Source organism: Urocitellus parryii, chromosome 6, assembly GCF_045843805.1.
Source record: "Urocitellus parryii isolate mUroPar1 chromosome 6, mUroPar1.hap1, whole genome shotgun sequence".
In the NCBI taxonomy this organism is placed as follows: domain Eukaryota; kingdom Metazoa; phylum Chordata; class Mammalia; order Rodentia; family Sciuridae; genus Urocitellus; species Urocitellus parryii.
Window position 1 is genome coordinate 64,811,979 of NC_135536.1, and position 24,992 is coordinate 64,836,970.

General features: G+C 45.3%; 1 protein-coding gene across 1 annotated transcript in view; it reads right to left on the reverse strand.

The window, feature by feature from the left end:
- Plekhh1 (pleckstrin homology, MyTH4 and FERM domain containing H1) overlaps positions 1–24,992 on the reverse strand; it is a 50,275-nt gene that overhangs the window by 13,866 nt on the left and 11,417 nt on the right. The window contains exons 4-17 of the mRNA XM_026385135.2: positions 18,279–18,341; positions 17,335–17,484; positions 13,565–13,648; positions 11,151–11,232; positions 10,544–11,046; positions 10,292–10,462; positions 6,750–6,828; positions 6,208–6,299; positions 4,604–4,754; positions 4,249–4,391; positions 2,817–2,927; positions 1,648–1,734; positions 1,173–1,334; positions 4–84 (exon numbers count right to left, since the gene is read on the reverse strand). Coding sequence (XP_026240920.2) covers positions 4–84; positions 1,173–1,334; positions 1,648–1,734; positions 2,817–2,927; positions 4,249–4,391; positions 4,604–4,754; positions 6,208–6,299; positions 6,750–6,828; positions 10,292–10,462; positions 10,544–11,046; positions 11,151–11,232; positions 13,565–13,648; positions 17,335–17,484; positions 18,279–18,341 — 1,959 coding nt within the window. The remainder of the gene's footprint in view (positions 1–3; positions 85–1,172; positions 1,335–1,647; positions 1,735–2,816; positions 2,928–4,248; positions 4,392–4,603; positions 4,755–6,207; positions 6,300–6,749; positions 6,829–10,291; positions 10,463–10,543; positions 11,047–11,150; positions 11,233–13,564; positions 13,649–17,334; positions 17,485–18,278; positions 18,342–24,992) is intronic.

Below are 24,992 nucleotides of genomic sequence, written 5' to 3' on the forward strand. Positions count from 1 at the left end.
TACCTTATCCTCATGGCTCCGGTAATAGTAGAAGGTTTTTCCAACAAGAGCACACCAGACTAGCTTGGAGTGGCCATGTTTTACCTGGAGGACAGAAATGAACTAGCATTATTAGAACCAGAGGGCCCCAGAAAAAAATCCAGGACTGGCAAAAAGAAGCCAAAGAGAAGACTCAGGTCCTTAGTGGAAATGCCAGTTAGACTCCCTACTAATAGAACCCCTATCACAGAAAAGACCATGATGATGTGTACACCAGCCTTCCTTGGGCTATTCAGTGACCTATGACCTACCATTAAAAGACGGATACCAAGGGACTGGGGTTGTGGCACATGGCAGCGCGCTTGCCTAGCATGTGTGAGGCACTGGGTTCAATTCTCAGCACCACATATAAATAAATTAATAAAATAAAGGTCCATCAAAATCTTAAAGGAAAAAAAAAGATGGATACCAGGACAATCAGATATCCCTTCCAGGAATGTGAACACAGGAAGAACTTGCTAGTTGGCAGAGGCGAGGGTTGTTAGGATGCAAGGAAGGTAAGAGCCAAGGCAGGCTGAAACCCTTGGGTGACCACAGATCATGAGGGAACAGAAACTACTCAGATGCAGAGAATGGCATCAACACAGCCTGAAGGGGGAAGCAGAGGCTGAGCCCATAAGCCCTGAGACTGCTGAGCACAGCTGCTCTGGCTCTGGGGTGTCTGTTGTCACTAAGTGCTTCCTTGTTAACTTCCCTTTCCTTGGGTTAGCAAATGGTTCTCTGTTCCCTGCAACCAGAAGAGCCCTAACTAAAATGTCTTTAGGGCAGGCCTAGGACACTGTAGTCTTTGGATGACTGGCTATTCCCAACCTGCCCAAGTCTCTTCTTGACACTGTTAATTCTGAGGCATGGTGGATACAATGTGGGGGCAACCCCTAATGACCTCAAAATGGAGTAAAACCATTGCTTTCCTTCCTGTATTGGGAATACTTGTTCTAACAATCCTTAGCTCTGCTTCCTGGATACCATCACCATACCTTATGTTGTTAGGCCATGTTTGAGGGTCAACCAGCTAGTTACATGAGAAGCCCCTGGATTTAGGAACTATGGGAAAGGAGGGAGACCACCACTCTTTGCCCCTCCCACTCCTGGCTCCCTGACTCAGGAGGTTCCTCCCCTCAGCTCCCTCATACCTTGGTCAGCCAGCCCTTCACAGTGGGCTTGGTGCCACCCTGAGGCAGGGCTGGAGGCCCGGTGGCCTGTACCTTCAACAAGTTCTGTAGGACCCGTATCCACTCCTCCAGCAGGCTGGGTGAATCTGCTGTCAGGTAGTAGGTCTTCTTCTCTGAGATAAGCTGTGGAGGGCAAAGGATTGAGGCCAGAGGCAGCAAGACAAGCTCTGAGATGACACAACATCCTGAATTCACTGGATCTTCCTTATTCCTACCCTGTTGCTCCCTTCCTTCTTTTCCTCCCTATCTTTCCTACCTTCACTCCATCTCACAGTCTCCTCTTCCTTCCTTACATTCACAATGTAGTACAACATCCTAATGTTGATGTTAAGTCTTTCATTCATGTTCTTTTTGCCCCATCTTTGTCTCAAACATAGTCATATCCAAACCTAGCATCTGATCTGCCTAAAATACCAACTGCTCTGATCAGGTTCACCTGGAATGTCTGTGCACCCTCCCCTCGAACAATTTGGCAATGGGAGTTCAGATCCACTTGACCTTGAGGTTTCCGAATGACATCACTCTGTAAAGAAAGGAACAGAGAGCAAAGCATTGGAGGCTTCTCAGAGCATCATTTACCCTCATATCTTACTCAGGTCATAGGCAACGGGAAAAGTTATTCCCAAGCTTTCCTGGTATGGTATGATGGGTAACTTGTTCTACATTCTGGTTCTAGCTAAATAAAGCTATATTTAGAAGAATGGGTCTTTCCAATACAAGCCTCAATAAAGACTGAGTAAGCCTTTAAAATTGGGTCAGAGGCTACCAAATTATTATTCAATGATAAAGTCCCTATAAATTCTTTTTGTTAAAGTGGGTGTGATGGTATAGACCTGTAGTCCCAGCTACTTGGGAGGCTGAGACAGGAGGATCTCTTAAACTTAAGTATTCAAGGCCAGATTTGGTAGCTTAATAAGACCCCATCTTAAACAAAAACAAAATAAAACTTTTCACTATATTCTTATATGAAACATGGCAAATAAGTGGCATATATATCATTACTATTATTCTTTCCATTATCAGTGCAGACATCATCAATCAATCATGGAATGCTTATCATAGAGAAATATAGACCCAGAATCCTTAACAGAGAGTATGGAGTTGGTGACAGCCACTACCAATCAAAGAGGATCTACACAAGAGCAAGGCCGATTTTCCCTCTTCAATAATTAAAATTAGTTCTCTAGGGAGGTCCTGTCAAACTAGTTCCCAACATCAAGGCTCCTTAATTCCAGACAATGGAAGGATAGAGGTGGAGAAGGTAATGGGTTGTCTGTTAGAATAATCCAGATGAAGTGAGGGCAGCCTAGGAACAGATCTTTTTATAGGACTAAACATGAGAAGCAATCGGCTTCTGAAGGAAGAAGAAATTCCCAAGTCAGCTGGCCAGGGGCTGCCTTGACTGTCTTGTGCCTTATTTCATTGTGAGAAGCCATGCCCAGCCTCATGGTCCCCTGTGTGTCTCAGAGCTTTGAGTGCCTCTCACTGCCTGTCAGATCTCTGTGCTCTGGCCTTGAACACACTGCCTTTCTTTCAGTCCTTATCATACAGTTCTGAGTCTGGACTGTAATCCTTCTACCTCCAGTGCTGGAGGAGGGGTCTCACCGGGGACTTGTAGTACAGAATTTGTCCCTGTCTCAGGACAAACCAGCGCCTCTTCCATGTCTTCACCCGGCTTCCCATTTTCAGCAGGTAGCCTGACTTCTCCAGTGACTCCTGAGGGGTGAGAAAGTAGAGAGGGAGAGGGAGAGGGAGACAGAAAGGGGAAATCACTTGGGGATCTACATCACACAAGCCAAAATGGTCCAGCTGAATCACTGCTTTGCCATCAATTTTTTAAAAACTTTTTTTTTTTTGGTACTGTGGATTGAACTCAGGGGCACTTGACCATTGAGCCACATCCCCAGCCCTATTTTGTATTTTATTTAGAGACAGGGTCTCACTGAGTTGCTTAACACCTCACTTTCTGCTGAGGTTGGCTTGGAATTCACCATCCTCCTGCCTCAGCTGATCTCCCAAGCCGCTGAGATTACAGGTATGTGCCACTGCACCTGGCAATTTTTAAAAAACTTATTAGGTGCCTATTCCTTGTATTTATTTTCTGGGCACCATACTCTGTTGGGGGTTCAGAGAAGAGTAGAAAAGCCAGGATGGTCCTGCAGGGGAGGGCTCCCACATGGCTGGGGAAGATAACTCCTGGTCTGCCATGAGAAGGTGGCAGATCAGGGGCTCAGTGCAAGAGGGCAGCTAGGAAGAGCTTCAGGAAAAAACCAGACCTGAATGATGAAATTCTTCAAAGAATTTGGGAGGCTGAGAGGGCTGGGGTTGTGGCTCAGCAGTAGAGCCCTCACCTAGCACATTCGAGGCCCTGGGTTTGATCCTCAACATTACATAAAAATAAATAAAATAAAGGTGTTGTGTTCAACTACATCTAAAAAATAAGTATTTTTAAAAAATGCTGAGGAGGAAGGTCATTCTAGGCGGCATGGCATGAGAGGTCAGGCTGGCCTGGGGAACAGTGGGCACAGGCCAGGGTAGAGGGTTTGTGGAGGTGGGCAGGTAGATAGGGCAGTGGAGTAGAGTGGAGTCAGGGCTGGGGAATTAGGTCTGGATTCACTGTTGGCCCTGGCATGTAGTGCAAGTCGGAACCTTAAGTGTCTCATCCCTAAGACAGGGTAATAATCCCCAAACAGGGCAATAATCCCAAGAGGACTACAAGGACAAATGAGATGTGAAGTGCGAGCACTGAAGACTATGCCTGTAAAGCACAATCTGACAGCTCACGTCAGCATCCGAGGGTCAGTGTGGAGATAAAGCAACAGGTGCGAACCCCTCATAGGGTACCAAGGAGCTCCCTACGCTCCTCGCTCCCCCCCCACCCCGAGCCTGGGGTCTGTGTGCATCTGCTTCCATCAGTGGACACCCCCAGCCCACTCTCCAGGATTGCCTCCCTCTCTGTACCAACCCAGGGGCCTAACCCCCTTAGCCCCGGCAGCCTCTGCTGCAGGTCTGTCCCACTATGCCCTCTGCTGCTCACCCCGCCTAGGCCCAGCCCGTCGGTGGAGTAGGACGAGGTGCGTTGAAGTTTGTGCTCAGGCTCTGAGTAGTCACTGTCCAGCGAACAGGCATCAGGGGGAATGGCGTAGTCACCCTCGGAGCTCAGTGAAGACATGGAGACCCCTGGCCACCAGAAGAGGAATCAAGGTCTGGGTCCCACACCTCCCAACTCACATGGCCCAGGGGCTACAGGGTCTTCATCACAGACCTGGGACCTCCAGTCTGGGGCTAAGGGTAGAGCTGTTGGGGATCCCAAGTACAGATCAAGTAAGGTCCCCCATGGACAAATCCCATGGAAAGGGGTGAGGGGACCCTCCTGCCCCCCTTCTCTGTACCTCTCTTGATGGCCCGGGGACTGCCTAGTCCGCTGGTCTTCCTGCACTCAGAACAAGGGACTGATATTCGGAAACTGGCTTGAGAGCTGCAGTCATCATCAGACCCAGAGGAGTCGTCAGCGAAGGGCACATTGCTGATCTGCATGGCTCTCTGCAAGACAAGTCCCCTCCCCGACTGAAGCTCAGGCTACAAAACAAGCCTTTCTTACCCAACAGCTTATACTTGGATTCCAAGTGCCCAGGCATGGCCTTCACAGCCTGTCTGGGGCAACACAGGAGCCATTCGCCCATCACTGAAAAGACAAGTGTCCCAAACAGTCAGGTTCCTTCCTGACTTCACTCATGTTCTTACCTCCATGACGTTCCTCCCTCCTATACACATCATCTTCTATGGTCCCCAAAAAACTATCCTATCCAGACTGCACCCTGCCTGCTGTGTCCCTCGCTCCCTCCACCAGGGGGAGAGAAAGCCATGCTACAGGTCAGGTGGAGTGAGGAACAGGAGTGAGAGATCTTCTTGAAAGGCAAACATTTAAAAAGACTGATTATTTATCTCAATGTTGGTGAAAGTTTGGGGAAATAGCAGGAGGTTGGAATACTCCAGCGTGACAAAGTCTATTTGTGTGTGTGTGTGTGTGTGTGTGTGTGTGTGTGTGTGTGTGTGGTGCTAGGGATCAAACTCAGGGCTTTACACATGGCTGGGCAAGTGCTCTGTGGCACTCCCAGCCCATAAGGCATTTTTAAGAAAATAATGTAGCAGTACCTGTCAACACCCAAAACACTCATATAATCTGCCCAGAGATTCCACCTTTAGAATTCTGTATATTTAAGTACAAGGATATCTATGTCAAGAGAGCAATAGAGACATAGAATGATGTGTATCATATACCCTTTGTGTGCATATGTAGGCGTGCATGTGTGAAAAAATGAGGAGAGAGGGAAAGAGGAAAAGAGGGAGAGAGAAAGAGAGGGCACGTAAATATTTATAAGTGCATCTGTAAATAAATGCAGCAGAGGGCCCAAAAGAATAAACACCAAACCATGAATGATAGTTCTCTCTGGGGTTAGGAATTAAAAATAACTATGAGAGGAAACTTCATTTTTTTTATTCTTCCATCAGAAGTTTTATCAAACTTTTTATTATGATTCAAAAACAAATAACAAAAAGACAAAATGTGTATGGAAGCATCCTGTTGCAGTACATCTGATTTTTGCTTAAAATGAGTAGCAATGTTAGCAGTGTCATGGGAGTATGTATAAACATATATAACCAGTTCTCGAAGGAGTCCCACTGCCCTCTGGGACCTAGGAAATGAGAAAGACACGAGAAAAGATGGGAGTGGAATTGGAGCAGGCAGAGGTCTAACGTTTAACTTCTTGTTTTGCCACATTCTTACTGGCTCAGATTTTTATAAATGCAGAATTCTTATAATCAGAATTATAAATAACAAATCAAAATGACATATATGATGGGTTCAGTTCACTGTTCAAGGTCACTGCATGCAGGTGCCTGGCCCTCAACACCCTCCCCCCCAAGTCTCTGCATGCCAAGCCCAGGGGCTCTACTGATGGGGATATCCCTTCTTTGCATAGTCCTTTCTTACCCCTTTCAGTGCTGTGTAGACAGGCACAGTGACATTCTTGTAGACAAGGCCAGAGAAAGACACAGGGGATGCAAGGGCAGGAGGGCTTGAAGCTGGGGGAAAAGAGGGATGGGATGAACTAAGGTGGCAGAGAGGTATGTCGGGGAGGCATCTTCCTCCTTTCCGTTCCCCTTGACTTCCTTTGGAGACCACACAGAAGAGGACCTACCGCAATGAAATCCAAAATTCTTGCCCTTTAATCATTTACCCCTCCACATGGTTTGCACGTGTTCCACTCTTGCCATGTGTCCATGGCTCCAATCACTGTGGGCATGCTGGGGCTGGCCAGTAACTTTGGAGCCAGCAGTCAGGGCTGAACCTGCATAACTTCTTTTCCCTCTTGCACAGCCCGGGCCGTGGGACCGCACCTGAACTGCTCCTGCTGGGGACGGGCACTAGCACCAGGCCATCCCGACCCTGGATATTGCTCAGTCTCCACCTCCCTACTTGCCCACTCTGCCCACCAGTGGCATTCAAGCCCTTTGAGCCTTGCTTGGACTCACCACAGCAGGCAACGTGACTCCGGGAAGACACATCTGACAGCTGCATGCCTGAAGTGGCCACTGCATAGATCCGGCTCTCCTGAAATGAGAGGTCCCAGGTCAGCGCCTAGGACAGTGCCTGGCCCCAGCAAATGGAAAATATGGCTTTGGAGGTGGGCAGACCTGGGTGGGCCAGTTACTGTCTAAGGGATCTCAGCCAAGTTTCTTCATTTCTGAGCTTCATTTCCCTCGGCTCCAAAGTGGAGACAATAATACCTTCCAGGAGGCTGGTGTGGAATCAAGTGATTTTTTTTTTTTAATTATGGGAGAAGTTAGAGGTGTTGATAATGAGGAAGTCAGAGCTACACGGGGATGGTATGCTCTTTGGAAAGCCAGCCATTTGGAACCTAGAACATGCTGGCTTCCTATAGCAACACTGTTAAATCATAGTTAGGCCTCAGGGACAACCTATAAAGCCTATTTAGCCCAACAGGAATTCAAAACTCCAAAGTCAAAGACACTCATAGAGAATATGGGCCCTAAGGTCTCCCATCCCCTTGGGGCCTAAGGAGGCCCCTGGGTCTTGGGAGGTTGGTTGTCCTAAAAAACCACAAGGCCCTGCCCAGGCTATTCTAGAGCTATTTGCTCTGCTTACCCCACAGGGAGAACAAAGGCCTGCTCAGGTGACAAGAGTCACAGGGGCTGGAGAGGAAGGTCAGTCAGCTTTGGGAGGAATGCCAGCCTAGCCCAGGGAGGCAGCTGGGGGCCAGCTGGGCTGGGGACAGGGCTGGGAGGGAGTAGGATGCACACCAGGGTATAGCTCTAGAGGCAGGCAGTAGCATGGGGGCAACTAAGGTGAGAGGCTAGTGAAATGGGAGGAGACGCTGAGGTAACTGGAGCCTCGGCAAGACAAGAGGTGGCGGGCAGTGAGGAAGGACGACCATAGGGCGCTGAGGCAGGCAGGGGATTCCTGAGCTTGCACAGTGTAGATAAATCAGGTGTAAGCCATGAAATTAGGCAGAGAAAAGAGGATTTCTGCCAGCAGTGATCACGGAATTAAATCAAGTTTATTCTAACTTCACAAAGGAAATGAAACTCAAGCTTAAGGGATTGAGGTACTATTTGGCAAAAGTGTATCTAATGCCTACCTCACAAAGTTGACAGAAGGATTAAGAGAAAAAAGGCCCTACAGACTCCAAAGGCAAATAAATGTTTTTGACTCCCTCAGAGTAAAAAATGTCCTCCTCTAATTCCCAGCCCCGCCCCCCGAGATGGTCACTGCCCAGGTCCTGCCTTAGAGAGGGGCTAAGCCCTCTGGCTGTCATGGGATAGGGTGATCCTACCTCAGGGTCTTGGATGAACTGACACTGTGGCATTAAGTCTTGTTTCCCTCAGGAGCAAGTTACAAAGAGGACTGACAACAGGAGACAAAATTCTCCTTAAATTGCGTTGGCCAACTCTTTGGGTCCCTGGGACCCAGCTGAGAGAGAGAGAAAGGGTCTGCAGAAAGATTTGATGCTTCCCCTTAAAACCTGTACCCTAGAGTGTGGCGACATTCACGCAGGCAACAGGGTCTGAAGCATTTTATTGTTTTTGTTTTTTGAGACTGGGTCTTGCTATGTTGCCCAGGCTGGACCTGAACTCTGGGATTAAAGTGATCCTTCTGCCTCTGCCTCTGTCCTGGGACTACAGGTAGGAGCCATTAAAGCATTTTATATATTCTAACCTCTCCTTTCTCCCTTCCCCATCTCCACTCTCTTTCTCTCTCTCACACACATACACACACACTTAATGTGAACTAAGAGCCACTCTTAGTCACCATGGTAGATGATATATGGCAAAATGATCAGTGTAAGCAACACTTTTCTGGGTTAACACCTGCTAAGCTCTCCTGCCCTATCCCTTGTCCGATGTTCCCTTGGCCCCACCTGTGCTTTAGGGCTCCAGGGCAAGACAACAATGAACAAGAAGTGCATCAGCAGCCATGGCTTGAAGGATGGTCAGCCATGGGGCCATGGCACTTTCCCATCTCCTGACATTCTGTATAGCCTGCTTTCTGCTCAGCTTTGTCCCCAGTTTGCAGGTTCCACTGTAACCATCAGCAACTGGTCAGCATTTGCTGCTAAGGGTGAATGCAAAAAGCCTGGACAGGAGCCTCCCTGATCCAGCGCTCCTGAAATTAGGGATCTCCCAAGTAGTGGTGTGGGGAGACAATCCCATCCCTGGGCACCCCATTCCCTCTGCTGCCAGGAGCCAACACTCAGCTGTCCTTCATAGTGCTGCCTCACATGGTAGCATCTGGTCTGACCATGAGTAAGAGACTTGACAACTGCCCAGGCCATGTCCCCTGGAGGCTGTACAGCTAGACTGCTGGTGCTGGGCTCTGAAGGCAGTCGACACTCAGTTCAAAGCCTGACTCTCTCACTATCCCCACAGGACCATGGGCAAAAAACTAAAATGGAGGGGACAGCAATTTCCAAAGGGGAGAAACAGCACCAATTCCTTGCACAGCTGAGAATCCTTCCCACATGCCAGGCCCTGTACTTAAGCCCTTTACAACTCATGCCATCCTCACTGCTAACCTAAGAAATGTTAATAACACCCCACCTACTCCATTTTTACGTTAACATTTTATCACAGAAAATGTCAGACACAAAAGTAGGGAGAACAGTATAGATAATGACCTGGTACCCATTGCCCAGCTCAACTATGTACTCATACAAGGCCGGTCTTGTTTCATCCATGTCTCTAACTCCACCCAAGGTCATTGATTCTGAAGTGATTCCACCAGACATGGTGTAATTTTATCTAATGTTACAAGTAAGGAAGCTAAGGCTCAGAAATGAAAATATCTAGGTGGTATGGTGATTCACCCCTGTAATCCCAACTATGCAGGAGGCTGAGGCAGAAGGATTCAAAATCTGAGGGTAGCCTGGGCAATTTAGCGAGACCTTGTCTCAAAAGAAAAAATAAAAAGGGCCAGGGATGCAGCTTAGTGGTAGAGAACTTGCCTAGCACATGTGAGGGCCTGGGTTCAACTCCCCAGTATGCCAAAAAAGTAAAAAAGGAAAAAAGTAAAAAAGAAATAAAAATACTCAACACTTAACATATCATTTACCACTTGCAAGGACTTATTAGATATCAACACATTTAATTATCAACACATTTAATCCTCACAACAGCCCTATAAAGTAGTGACTATTATCCCCAATTATGTAGGGAAACTGAGGCACAGAGTTTAGTAACTTGCCCAAGGTCACACAGTTAGCATTTTAACCCTAGTGGTTTCTTCCTAGGACCTGTGCTCTTAAACCCACACTCAAAAAGTCACAAAGATGAAAAGAGAAAATGTGCACAAAGCACCCAGATTGGTATGTGGCACTTAGTGAGGCTTGAGAAATGACTGCCAGCCACCATCCACATCACTTCAGATCTGGCTCTGCCCCCCACTAGCGGGGTTGGTTGGGGAGGCCCCTCAGAGCTGCAGTAGGGATGCTCAGTGTGTGGACTGTGAACCTATTAATGGTTCTGCCCCTCTGTCTGGCCCCAAGGTTGCCTCTTACCCATGATGGAAACCGGTGTAGTGGAGGTGTGGGTGGTTTATTCTCCAGTTCTTCTTTCTCCAGCTCAGGTCTAGGGGCCTTCAGGTTCTCTCCTTCCTCCTTCCCTGCTGGAGGTGACTCCTCCATTTCCATCTTCTCTGGTTCTTCCCGGAGCTCAGCTGGGGGCTTCAGCTTAGAAAGGACAGAGGGGTGGAGGGCTGCCAGGGCTCCAACCTCAATGTTCACCACATGATCAAAGTGCCCAGGGCCTACCTGGGGCTGGCTGTGGTGCCTTTTGGCCACCTGGATGCTATTCCAGGGGGCACTGGAAGCCCGTGCCTTTGGTAGGGTTAGGCTGCTGCCAGGGCCACCTTCCCTGGCAGAGGTCTTGGTCCCAAAGTGTATCCCTCCACAACGAGCAGTGACCAGGCTCTCCCCCCAGGAGGCTGAGCCACATCTTGCGGAGCCAGGTGTCACACCCAGCTGGGTGGGAGAGCCCTCTTTTCCCAGATGAGGTGGAAGGGTCTTGGCCTCTATTTCCTCGGGGTGGACCATGCTGGAACTAGAATCCTCCACTGGGCTTCTGGCTTCAGGCACAGAGCCCTTGCTCTGCAGGGCACCCAGACAAGGTCCAGGCAAAGCCACCTTCAAAGCCTGGACCTGAGAACCACTATCTTGTGCCACAGGCTGAGCTCCTGGCTCTGAAGGGACAGGATTCTCCTCTGGGGCTTCTTGGGGGGCCACCAGCAGCTTCCCTGAAGGTGTCATCTGAAGAGCTGTGATTGGGGCAAAAACAATTTTTTTTTACATCCTCAAGTGTATTGAGAGCTCCCTCAAATCAGCACCGTACTCCACAGCGCACACACCCAGGCCTGCCTACCTTCTAGCGCATCTTGAAGGGCTCCCACCTGTTCCACCAGGCGCTGATTACAGTTTTTCAGATACTGATTCTCCATCTCAAGCTGGAAAAAAAGAAAATGAAGATTCAGAGGGGGCAGGGATGTATCTCAGTAGTAAAGTGCATCCCTAGTATGCTCAAGGTCCTGGGTTCCATAGAGAGAAGGAAAGAAGGGAGGGAGGGAAGGGATGGGGGCAGGTGTAGGGAAAGAGGAAGAGGGGGGGGGGAGAGGGAAGAGGAAGAGAGGGGGAGAGGGAGAGAGGGAGAGATAAGGGAAGTTTAGAAAAGGGAGATTTAGAATACTCAGCTCCTACAGGTTCAGACATAGAACTCTAAATAAAATTAAAAGCCCATATCTTTGAAAAAGAGCACCCAGTGTCCCACCAATCCAGTGCTGACCCTATACTTTGACAGCCCCCATGCTTCCTTTTCTAGTTTTGTTTGTTTGTTGGTGCTATGACTTGAAATTTTCACTATGTTTATCCTTCTGAAAAGTGTGAAATATAACCAGGCACAGTGGCACATGCCTGTAATCCCAGCTACTCAGGAGGCTAAGGCGGGAAGGTTTGAAGCTAGCTGGGCAGCAACTTAGCAAGGCTCTGTGACAAAAGATAAAAAAAAAAAAAATGGGCTGAGGATGTAAAGTGTCTCTGGCTTCAATTGCCGTGCTGAAAATAAATAGATAGATAGATAAATAGTGAAATACAACATATACATAGACAATTGCATCCTGCATCAATGAACAAATTCACAAATAATTCTGAAATTCACATGCATGTGACAATTGCCCACTTAACAAATATAAGCTAACTGGCAGCACCCCATGCAACTTCCTGACTCACCCCTTCACTATCACTCGCTCCTTATTTCCCTCCTAAAGGACACCACTCTTTAAAGTTTACTGAATTTGCTTCCTTGCTTTTTGGGACTTACCATCTCAGGATGCATCCCTTCACCTTGGTTTTCCATAGTTGTGCCCATTTCTGTACTTTAGATAAATGCAACTATACAGTATGTACTTCTGTGTGTCTGATTTGTTTTGTTCAACAAAACATATATGAGATCCAGCCTCATGTTGACTGCATTTTTTTTTCTGTTTTTGCAGGGGCGGGGGGGGGGTATGAGGGATTAAACTCAGGGGCACTCAACCACTGAGCCACATCCCTAGCCCTATTTTGTATTTTATGAGTTGCTTAGTGCCTCACTTTTGCTGAGGCTGGTTTTGAACTCAAGATCCTCCTGTCTCAGCCTCCTGAGCCACTGGGATTACAGGCATGCACCACTGTGCCCAGATGCATTTTCTTTTTAAATTAAATCCAGCATACTTTCATGGAGCATTTCTTAGAAAGGATCAGCTGGGGCTATAGGAATATGGAGGTAAACCAGTCCTTAGTTCTGTCTCCAAGTACTTGCAGTCTATCATGGGACCTGAGATGAGCATCTAAAGAAGGGGAGGGGTGCAAAATGAGAAACATGCTCCTGAAGGAGGAACCATGTGTCTCTGGAGGACAAAGGAAGAAGAGATGGAGTTCATCCTTGTCCAAACTCCCTTTTCTTTTCTTTAGAAGGAGGCTGGTTTTTGTTTGTATGCTAGCAGCACTGATACAGCTGTAGCACGTGATAACCACCAAAATGCATACCCAGAAAGGAAAAGGGGAGTAGAGGTTTCTAGCAGCTGGGGAAAGAGAGCATTTGGAGGGCACAGAATTTTGAGGGGTGATGAGAAGTTTTGGACACAGTGGTGATTGGCTACACAACACTGTGTGTGTATTTAATGCCACTAAATGTACACTTAAAATAAGAATTTGGTAAATTTTACATGTTTTATCATAATTACTTTTTATTATTTATTAATGTTTGCCACAAATTTTTTGGGGGGGATATCCAGGATTGAACCCAAGGGTGCTTAACCACTGAGTCACATCTGCAGCCTTTTAAAATATTTTATTTAGAGACAGGGTTTAGCTAAGTTGCTGAGGTGGGCTTTGAACTTGCGATCCTCCTGCCTCAGCCTACTGAGACACAGGCATGTGCCACCATACCTGGATTTTTTAAAGTTGAAAATGGAGGGGACAGAGAAGAAAAGATGGTGAGTGGAGGATGGTCTGAGTGTGCTCCTTAGAAGAAAACTGAGGGGACTTCTCAAAAGTGAGGTTCTTTCCTTCTTCCCAAACTTAAACACACAAATGCTAGTGAGGAGCTCCAGGGAAACTGATCATGACAAAAGGAACAAGAGATAAAGCCAGGTGCTACAGAGTTTAATCTGAATGCAGGACAAATGGTTAACAAGATGAAGGTCAGCAAGCTGCCACCAAGCAGAGGAGGCAGGAACTTGGGAAGAGGCAACCCCAGCCTTACCCCCAGGCCAGGCCCCCCAACATGAGCTCTCCACTCACCTCTGATAACTTTAGTGTCACCCACTCCTTGATCTTTGCAGCTTTTTCTTGAACAATTTTTGCTTCTTCAGCTCTTAGCTGCTTCTGCAGGAAAGACAGGGCCTTCAGTTCATCACTACTGGTCACTGGTGGAGTGAATGACCAAAAGTGGGAAGCTGAGAGAAGGGACAACGAGTGATTGGATGGGGGGGACCCAACAGAAAAAATTTTAATTCAGTTAGGATTTTTTTTTAATATTTATTTTTTAGTTGTAGTTGAACACAATACCTTTATTTCACTTATTTATGTTTATGTGGTGCTGAGGATCGAACCTCACGCATTCCAGGCGAGCGCACTACCACTTGAGCCACATCCCCAGCCCCAGCTAGGATTTTTTTAAAAAACATTCTTAAAAAGTGGGAAGGGCCTTCCTAAGTATAATGCAAATCCCAAAAAAGCTATGAAGGAAAGACTAATCAATCTATATCATCACTATCAATTACTATTATGACTAAAATAAGAATCCCTTAAACAAAATCAAAAGACCTACTGGGGAAGGATTTGCAACTCAGAAAGTCCACATACAAAGGGCTGTTTGAATTGAACAATCCAAAAAACACATGCAAAGGACATGAACAGGAAATCAACAAAAAAGAAAGATAAAGCCATGAAAAGCTGCTCGACCTCACTCATAATTTCAAGTATGTAGATAAAAGGAAAACATTATTTTTCTCTAGCTGACTAACACAATTTAAAAGTCTGATATTACCCCCAAACCATCATGAATGCTGGGCATGACCTCTCTTATACAAATTGGCAAAGCCTGTGAGGTGGCAATTTGATAACATATGTCAACATTAAAAGTGTACATTGACCTAAGAAAGCCACAGCTCAGGAGTCATTTGCTGCAATATTACTTGAGAAAGTGACACACCAACTAGAAAACTCAGAACTGGAAACAGTCTTAAGTGTTCACTACCAACAACACATTGTTTCAATACATGGCACATCCACAGAATGAAAGTAAAATGCCATGCTTTGATACACAAAAAACATTAACAGCTAGGAGTGGAAATAAAGGGTTTTTTAATAAAGGAAAAATATTATTTGTCATTTTAGACCCTACTGGGTTTTAATGTGTCTATTTTTTACCATAAGCACATATTACTTCTTTTAAGTTATAGATGGACTCAATACCTTTGTTTTATCTATTTGTTTTTATGTGGTGAGGAGGATTGAACCCAGTATCTCCTGCATGCAAGGCAAGCGCTCTACCACTGAGCTACAACTCCAGCCCAGCATGTATTACCTTTACAATTAAAAAAACAAAACCAAGGGGGTTATAGCTTAGTTGGTAGAGTGCTTGCCTCACATGCACATGGCCCTGGGTTCAATCCCAGCACCACACACACATACACAAAGTCTAAATTAGCATATCACTAAGGATAAAAAGGAAGTTTGTATCTAAAAAAAGCAGCCTAGAATAGAATGGAACATGGGCTTCGATCCTATATGTGAGCTTATTTGCTATAATAACCCTCTGTGCCTACACTGGCACCTCTAAAATGGGGAATGTGGGCCACTCTGAGGATGAAGATAGACAGAAAGTACATAGCACCAGGTATCAGCCAGCTCTCCAAGACCTGGACCCCGATCTAAAAACCAAGGAGCAACAAGTGTCTACTGAGTAGCTGAGTGACCAGTAATAAGGACTTTGATTATGCATGTAGGGAAAGACTGCCAGACAACTATTAGGAGGACAGAATAAGCTCCAAACGAGGGAAATGAGATGGGAATATCAAAGAGTCAGAGGGCTAGGAAGATCTTCAAGGTCATCTAGTTCAAGGTTTGGCAAGCCACAAGCCAACCCAGTCCTCTATCTGTTTATCCCTCACCTATGTTTTTTTTTTTTTATATTTTATTTATTTATTTTTATGTGGTGCTGAGGATTGAACCCAGTGTCTCACATGTGCTAGGCAAGTGCTCTGCCACTGAGCTACAGCACCCCCGCCCATGCCGCCTATTTTTTGTAAACAAAGTTTTGCTGGAACTCAGCCATGCACGTTCATTTATGGATTGTTTCTAGTTGCTTTCATATCACAACAGCAGAGTTGAATAGTTGTTACAGAGACTCTGTGGCCCACAAAGCCTAAAATAGTTATTCTTGGGCCCTTTACAGAAACAGTGGACCCTAGGGGCTGGGATTGTGGCTCAGCAGTAGAGTGCTTGCCTAGCACGGGCGGGACCCGGGTTCGATCCTCAGCACCACATAAAAAAAAAAAAAAAAGTAAAGGCATTGTGTTGAGTCCATCTACACCTAAGAAATAAATATTTAAAAAAAAGAAACAGTGGACCCCTGACCTAATTTAGTACCCTCTTTGTACAGCCGTGGAAACTGAGGCCCAGGGATGAAATGACTGGCCTCTGTCAGTTTGTAGCAAAGCTGGGACTCAAACCAGGTCTCTTGACTCCCAGAAAAGTATTCTTTCTCTTCTAATCTTGACCTATTGAGTGTAATTGTAAAATATTTTTCTGACTTAAGGAACTTTAGCAGGAGTCATATTGCCCATCAATCCCCAGAATGCTGCCACACCCATAATCCCCCTGAAAGAGAAGTTAGGGTACCTCTAAACTTAATTAGACATTCCAAGTGTAAAAACTGTTTTCCCATGATTGTGCAGGAACACACGCTGCCCCACAGCATATAAAGGCACATCCAGTGAGGGAATGTTCAGTGAATGCTGATGAATGATTACAAATTTGCCCACGATGGTTGGAAGATACTGCCAGAATTAGCTGGAAACTTCATGGAGAATGCACATGCAGAAATTAACGTCACCTGACCCTACTGTGGGGTCCACTGTTAGAAACAGATGGAGCTCTGACACCAGGGGGAAGTTGGCCACATAAAACCAACGGCCAAGGGAAGGGACAGAGCTGGGATGAAGTTCATGAGACTGACAAGGGGAGGAGGCTGGGTATAGGTACTGGTAGTGGGGCATTCCAGAAGTCCTCTGGGGAGCAAGGGTGCTCACTATAGCTGAAATGCTGAGCAGTGTCTCCCACATACTCAGGAATGGAGGCCTTGATTTTTCAGAGAAGGTAATAACTTAGGTCTCTGTCTATTCAGGTTAGCTGAGAAACTGGCTAAACAGCTAACCAAGGTTGACTGTCCAGCCGTATGCTGTTCTGGTTACACTACAGACAAGTATCGTGTAGCACATGTTGGCAAGGCACGGGCCCGCGTGGAAAGGGAAAAGGTCTCCTTACCAAGCATTGACCACGTATCTGATACTATATAGAGATTACCTCCCCTAATTCTCCCAAAATCCCTATGAGATATTATGACCCCTATTTTATAAATGTGTAAACTGAGAATCACCAACTTATGCAATTTGCTCACAGAGAACAGCAGGTGCAGAGGTGAGATTCATACCCAGATCATCTGCCTCCAAAGTCCTTTTCCCTATATCCTCTCTTGACTTCTAACAGTGTGGGAAGGAATCTTCCAATAATTAAATCTCCTTATAAAACAACAGGTTCATCATTATGGAACAAAGCATGGGTCTTTCTAAATATAATTTAAAAAATACTACATGTAATGTAACCATCCCATTTATAATTATATATCTGTAGTAAATAAAATCACTATTTCAAAGAGAGAGAAAAAACAGGCTCATGAGGGAGTGAGTTTCCATCATTTCATGCCTCAAGCAGAGGGGCCCAGAAGCTGGGGGCCAACTAGAGCAGATGTTGAGGGAACTGGTGCTCTGTTGCAAGTTAGCCCTTACCTGCTTCTCCAGTTGTGCCTCCAGGTGGCTGATGAGTTCATCTTTGCCCTGCATGACTTTCAGCAATTCTTGGTATTTTCGGTGCAGGCTCCCAGTGGAGTCCACATTCTTCAGATTGGACAGTTTTACCTTTTCTTCCATCACACCCACCTGAAAAGTACCAATGCTCTCTTGAGGTCTCACATTATTCAAATCCACGACTCTCAGGCAGAGCCCTTACCCAGAGCAGTCTGTTCCAATTAATTAAGTGGCCATTTATTAAGCCTTTATCTGGACAAAAGGAACTGACAAGCAAGACACTCAATTTGGCTACTTTGAAAAGACCAGCTAGGTTCTGGCCCATCTATCTCTGGGGACCCTACCAGGGATAAGCTGGATATGACAAATGGCCCTGAAGGGCACTGTTCCAAATCATGAGGAGAGGTACTTACTGTTCACTGAATATTGACATGCTTCTCCATATTTCCTAACCCTCTCTAGTTAGATGGGGCCACATAATTCATCCAGCCAATGGAGTAGACATGGCACATCATTTCTGGCCTGAAGCATTTAAGAGCTGGTGCATAAGCATCCAGCTCTTTCCCTGCCACACCGAACCAAGAGGAGCAGCTATAAGGCAGGGGAGGTACCTCCAGCCTGGACCCCTGAATGACTGTGGGAGCAGACTTGCTGGTGAACCCTCAATGGATGGGTTCTATACATGAGAGCTAAATGTGACAAATCGCTGAGACTATAACTTAATTTATTCCCACAGCACAACAAGGCCTATTGGACCAACTATACTGACCTTACCCAGACCCCTTCATTCTCATAGAACACTCCCTGCACCTTCACACGTTCAGGTCCAGCAGTTAGTTTTTTTTTTTCATTTCCCCCTTGCAAAGAACTCAGTGTGATGATTGTGCCCACATTTTCATACTTGAGCTAATCCCCTTCCCCATTACCTGGGTCTCTGCATTCTCTGCTCTCTGCTCCGCCTCCAGCAGCCTCTGCTCCAGCTCCTGCATCTGTACAGCCAGACAGGAAGGGGAGACACAGGTGCTGTGACCCAACTGAAAATGGCACTGGGGCACTCAAGCAAAGTATACAGATGCCATCAGTCTTCAACTGCCATCTCAAGTGGCTCAAGGGTGTCAGGGTAAAGATTTTCCTGGCAACTCTGGATTCCCTGATCCTGAGTTTAGTGGGTAGGTAAAAGGGCATGGCTGCTGTCCTCACAGCTGAGGGAGCGAGCCTAGCTCTTTTTCCACTGTAAAGGGTGCTGGGGTGGCAGTGTTACATCTTTCTTCCTGAGCACTCCTGCCCCCATCCTTTCTTCAGTCCCCTCTTCCAGAGGCCCCTTCCTCTCTGCACTGGGTCACAGGCAGGGCCATACCATTGCTCACCCACACGCCCAACTTGGCCATGATCCTACATAAGCCCACCTCAGTCATAAGGAAGAGACTGTCCTTCCCTACCCAGAATATCTCACTGGCTGGGTATAAATAACATTCATGACATTCTTAAATTTTAAAGAAATAGAAAGGCTCAAGTCCTTTTTTTGGTGCTGGGGATTATAATGAACCTAAGGCTATGTGCTTACTAAGCATATGCTCTACCACTGAACACCAGCCCCTACATTTTAAAAATTCTGTCTTTGGGCTGGGGATGTAGCTCAGTGGTAGAGAGCTTGCCAAACATGTTTGAGGCTCTGAGTTCAAACCCCAGCAATGCAAAATAAATAAAAAGAAAAAATGTCTATCCTGCTGCCAGGAAAAGCATGTCATTCGGGTCTGAGGAACTCAGTAATTCTACCAAGTGGCTCAAACAAAGGAACTGATGGTCTTGCATACGGAAATTCATCAGGGACCAGATCAAAACTGCAGCCTGAAGAGTTGCTCATGATCCTACGGGCCATGGCAACATTCTTTGCAGCTTCATGAGCCTAGACTGGCGAGAAGAATGTGGGCTGGACATCAGCTCCCACTCTCCCCCTGCCAGGGCATCACCATGTGCTGCCCAAACTCACACTAGCACACAGAGGTCCTAGGAGGAACAGAAAATTCATACAGCCTACAGTCAAATGTCAAATGCCATGTGCCTTGACCTGGCTAATTTTGCCCCAGGCCTGTCTTGCCCCAGGGCAACCTGTATGCATTACACACATACTTGATGCATATCCCTGCAGTCCTCCATGATGCTGGGCAGGATCAGGGTCCCCTACTTTCCATGCTCCAGACCAGCCCTCACTTACCTAATGTGCAGACCTCACCTTTTCTCTGGCTACTCCACTTCCTCCCCTTGACTTGAACTCTGGCTTGAAATTTACCAATGAACTGAGCAATTCCTCTCTGAGCCAGGCACACTTTCCCAAACCAAATGGCCCTAGGGCCTGTCCTGAAGGAGCTCCATGACCCTTAGCCCATGGACAGACAATGGCACAACACAAATCTATACTATGGTTATAGGGGTGTTGCCCAATGTAAAAGGAATTCCACTTAGTGATGTGGGAGACAAGGGCTGGATGACACATAGTGGTGGCTCCCAGATCAGTACTAAATATCCCTTCCCCCTTCAGCACCAGACCTGAGCAGGCTGACCAGGTCCTTTCTCTCCAGGAACCTGAAACCTGCAATCAAGAGACCAGAAACTGGAGCCAGTGACCCACACAGGAAAAGGCATGCAAGTTTTACCAAGTCATGGATGTTGGACAGAAGTGGGGTTCTGTGAGGTATTCCAGGAGTCCCTGTTTGCTTGAGTTTTGCCCATGCAGGAAGAAAGTAACTAAGGCAATGACTGGGAGCATTTTCTTTTTAAAGAATACAATGAAATGTTAAATGAGAAGGCCTTGGACACTAAAGAGATTTCCTAGATTGACCTTCGGCTGGATCCCTTAGTTCTAATATCTGCTCTGCAGCTTAGAAAATGGCCTATGACTTCCGTAAGAAGGCCATACCCATGACCTTCTGCAATAATTGTCTGACTTTTTCTAATTCATCCACTGGAATATTTGTCTTCCAATTTTGAGATGGAGACCAAGGTAGAATAAGGAACAAACTTGAGTCTTACCTCCCAGCTAGGCATTTTCATTTGGATCAAGAGTGAGTGGTCAATGATACTAATCAGAGCCAGAAATCACTTGTCATGGGCAATGCAGCAAGAATTTTTCCCCTCAAGATTTTGTTATCCATCCCTTTAAGGTATTTTATTATCCATCCCTTCAAGGTTTTGCTTTACCAAAGCAAAAGAAATGGCAAGGAACTGTCCAGGGCCAGGGTCTCCTCCCAGCCAGGGCTGGCTGCTTCAAGGCTGCCAGGTGGTCCCCACTGTTGCCAACCCTCCCAGTCATTCTTATCTTCCTGGCAAGGACACTTGACACTCGAAGCATTTTGTGTTCACTTTTATGCTGAGGCATTCTATTTCCTCTAAAACTAGTTTCTGAATATTGAAAACATTTTGAACCAGACTTTTTAAAAAGATAAAGCATAATCCCATATATACGCTGTTATACTCAACAATTACTAACATCCCACTGTTCTTGTTTGAAAATATCTTTAACATTTTGTTTCTATCTGTTTTTATGAAAGTATACTTTCTCTCTTGCCGCTGGAGTACTCTAGGTGTGTCATTTTGGGAGTTTATAGGCTCCCCTTTTAATCCCAGCATCAACACTTCATGGCTAGATCCTTCTTCTCCACATTTGCTTAAAGGGTCATACCTGGAGCTCTGGAAACCTGGCACCTTTAGGTGGGCCTCCCTTTATGTGGGTTCTGTTCCTTCTCCCACAGGCCTTGCCAGGACAATGTCCTCAGCTGTCCTTAGTTTGCGGGTCTGGGGTGACTCATCAACCAAGGAGGTGTCAGGTTTAGGTGGCTGACAGGGATCTACTTTCATCAGCTGCACGTAAGATGCATAAGCTGCCCTAGAACTGGCTGCAGTAACCTGACGAAATGCACTTGGCACCAATCTGGTATTCAAGCCCCATGTCCACCATTCCTTATTCCATATGGCAATGCTGTGAAGCAGCCCCACATGGCAGGAGCAATGAGCACTCTCCTGCAGCCCAGAGTAGTCCTGCCATGCCAAGCAGAGGCCTGAACTGAAAGCCACATTATCCTCGGTCTCCACTATTTCTCTGAAAAGGAAGTTTAACTTTCCGGCCACCACCTTATATCCACAGTTACAGGTGAGAGCCAAGGCTCTGGAACCTGGCTGACTGTGCTATGGTGTAGTTTTAGAGAAGTTCCTTAACCCTGTGCCTCAGTTTCCTTACCATCAAAAAAGGAGAGCAGCAACAGCATCTCTCTGCTAGGGTTGTTAGAAAGATGACACAAAGTACCCCCGTAGAGCATTTGCTGGTTTGTAGATAAAAGCTGCTTACTGGTGCTTTTCTGTACAAAGATGGCACTTAGGACCAGGGGGACCAGTTTGCCGGGGATAGTCTCACCTGCTGTCCCAGCACAGATACTAACAGAGCCTCCTTTCATTTCTCTTCAGAGTGTCCTGGTTAGATGATAGATTACATGTCATCCTATTTAGAATTAATCTACATAAAGAATAGGTTTAAGTCAAAACTTGCCAACTATGAGTCTAAAGAGTGCCTCTATGACATATATAGTGGTGTGGGTCTTTAGCCTACACGTACATAGCTAAACAGGGCCACTTGCTGTGTGTCTAGCACTGTTATAAGTAGTCTTAACTCATTTCAATTTCTTTACAAAGTCAGGTACTATTCATGTCCCTATCATACAGGTCAAGAGACTGAAGCAGAGAGGTAAAGAAACTTGCCCAAGGTCACACAGGTATTAGATTCACAGCCAGGATTCAAACTCAAGTGGACTGGTTCCACAGTTCATACTGTCAGCCACCATGCTATATAGTCTCTCACATTCAAATCTCAAATGTCACATAAAAATCCAGACACTACAAACAATTCTCAATTTCCAGCTTCTATCAAAAAAAAAAAAAAAAAAAAAGTAGAAGATCTGGCCATACCAGGATGACGTTTTCTTATGGTAATATGTGGCTTAAGCCCATGTCCTTGAGTTCTCCCACAGCCTGCCTGGCGCTTTTCACTGTTACCTTTATCAAAGTTACCTGTGAGCATTTGGATTTGCAATACCAGTTTAGTTATTAAACAGTTCTAACTCTGTTGTAATCTAAGACAACAGTTTTTTGCTTCTTTTTCATAGCTGCAGATTTTATGTTTGATTGAAATCATATACTTAGTCCCAAATATACAAAATTTACAAGTGTGGAGCTGGGATGAGAAATAACTGTACAAAACCTGGAGAACTGTTTTGCTACTTTTGTTTTTTGCAGTGTTGAGGATTGAACCCAGGGCCTTGTGTATGCTGGACAAGTACTCTACCACTGAGCTGTATCCCCAGCCCTGAGATTTCTTTACAAAGGCAGGTACTATTCGTGTCCCTATTGTAAAGGTCAGGAAACTGAAGCAGAGAGGTAAGGAAACTTGCCCAAGGTTACAGAGGTATTAGATTAGGTATTAGAACACTTCTAGTAGTTTTTTTTTTAAATTACATAAACTACATTGTACTCTTTTGATATTTTTTGTCCAATATTGGTTTTTGAGATTTATTGATATTATATATGTAGCTCTACTTAAGACCTTTTTAAATGCAATGTAGTATTCCAGTGTATAAGTATGCTCAATATATTGATCCAGCCCCCTACTAAGACATTTAGAATATTCACGATTTTTATATGTCAGTACTGCAATATGTATTCTTATATGTGTCTCCTGTGACCAATATATTTGGAATTACTTCTACCACTGCATTTTGTTTCTTACTATATATTCTGTTTGTGTTGTTGTTGTTGGTAGGTACCAGGGGCATTTAACCACTGAACGACATCTCCAGCCCCTTTTTGTATTTTATTTAGAGACAGGGTCTCTCTGAGTTGCTTAGGCCTCACTAAATTACTGATGTTGGCTTTGAACTTGTGATCTCCCTGCCTCAGCCTCCCAAACCGCTGGAATTATAGGTGTGCACCACTGTGTCTGGCTTGTATTCCTTTTTCTATTCTTTTTTTTTTTCCTGTTCCCTATCTGGATTTAAGACTTTATTTCATTTTTCCACACTACTGATTTTAAAGTTATATGTACTATATTTCTATTTGATATGACTCTTATTATTGTATACTTAAAGACAGCTAGTTGTTTCCCATTATGTGTTCTCCTCTTCTCTTTTTTCTATCTTAGACTACTTAACTTTTAGCTGAGCACATGACTGGTAAGAATCAAGAACATTTCCTGGGGCTAAGTTGTAGCTCAGTGATAAAATGCTTGCCTAACTTGTGTGATTCCCTAGGTTCTATCCCCAGCACCACAAAAAAAAAAAAAAAAAAAAAAATTCTCAACCTTCCTTGAAGCTGGGTACAACCATGTGACAAAGTTGTGGTCAGTGAAATATGAGCAGAAGGAACACAGGCACCTCTGGGAAAGGGAACTGGAAGGAATTTGGATACCATCTTTTTATTTTATTTTATTTTTTAGTTGTAGGTGGACATAATACCTCTATTTTTATTTATTTATTGTTATATGGTACTAAAGACCAAACCCAGTACCTCATCCACGCTAGGTGAGCACTGTACTTCTGAGCCACAACCCCAGCCCAGGAAACCATCTTTAAACACGTAGAAGACAGGACTGCTTATGTTTGAAATGCTACATGAAAAAGAAAGAAACATCTGTCTAGTTTGAGCCATTGCTGTTTTGGGTTCCTTCTCACAGCTAAAATAGTATACACAGATTTCTAAAAATTTATACTGTTTAGGTTTCTGCTTTCTGAATCTGAGGCTTCAGATCTTTTATCAAGTTTGGAAACATTTTAGCCATTACCCCTTCAAGTAATGCCTCTCCTTCATTCTCTTCTCCACTTCTGGAATCCTGCCATCCATATTTCAGCCTCTATATCTTTATTTCTCTGTACTACATTCTAGATGACTTCCTCAGGTCTATCTATTCACTAAGTTTCCCTTCTGGGCTGGGAGGGCAGCTCAGTGATAGAGTGCTTGCCTAGCATGTGCAACGCCCTGGCTTCAATCCCCAGTACCCCCAAAAGAAAACAAATTCAATTAAAACACTTTCTCTTCTAGAAGTTCTATGTAATTTTCAAGTTGACCTGACCTTTTTGGATCCTGCCTCGTTCTTGTCTCATGTTTCCAAGTTTCTGCGTTATGTCTTCAATAGTTTTGAACTCGTTAATTTTATTGTCTCTTGCCAAGAATTCTATTATCAGAAGACTAATTGTTTGTCAGGTAGGTGAGTTCTCACTCATCGTCGTAAATTATTCCTCAAGCATTAGTCATTTCAGATTATATACTCACCTTCATTGAGGCTCTTCTTCCTATGAGGATCCTGTGTGATCTGGACTGAGGTCTTATTTCTTCAAAGAGGTTTTGTATCTGTTTTCTACAAAGTTCCCCAGGGTTACCCCTGGCCCAGAACTTAGGCTTCTTCAACCACACTGGTGGTAGAAATCCTAACATTGAACTAGTATTATTATCAGGTTCTTAAAGACTTCTTTTTCTTTATTTTTGTTTTTTCTACCCAGAGCCTTACCTAAGTCTGAGAAGCTGTTGCCATCTCCTTGCGCTGATGGATGATTTTCTTGTCATCTACCTTTTTATTTATGGTGAGCCCTTTGGTAGTCCTG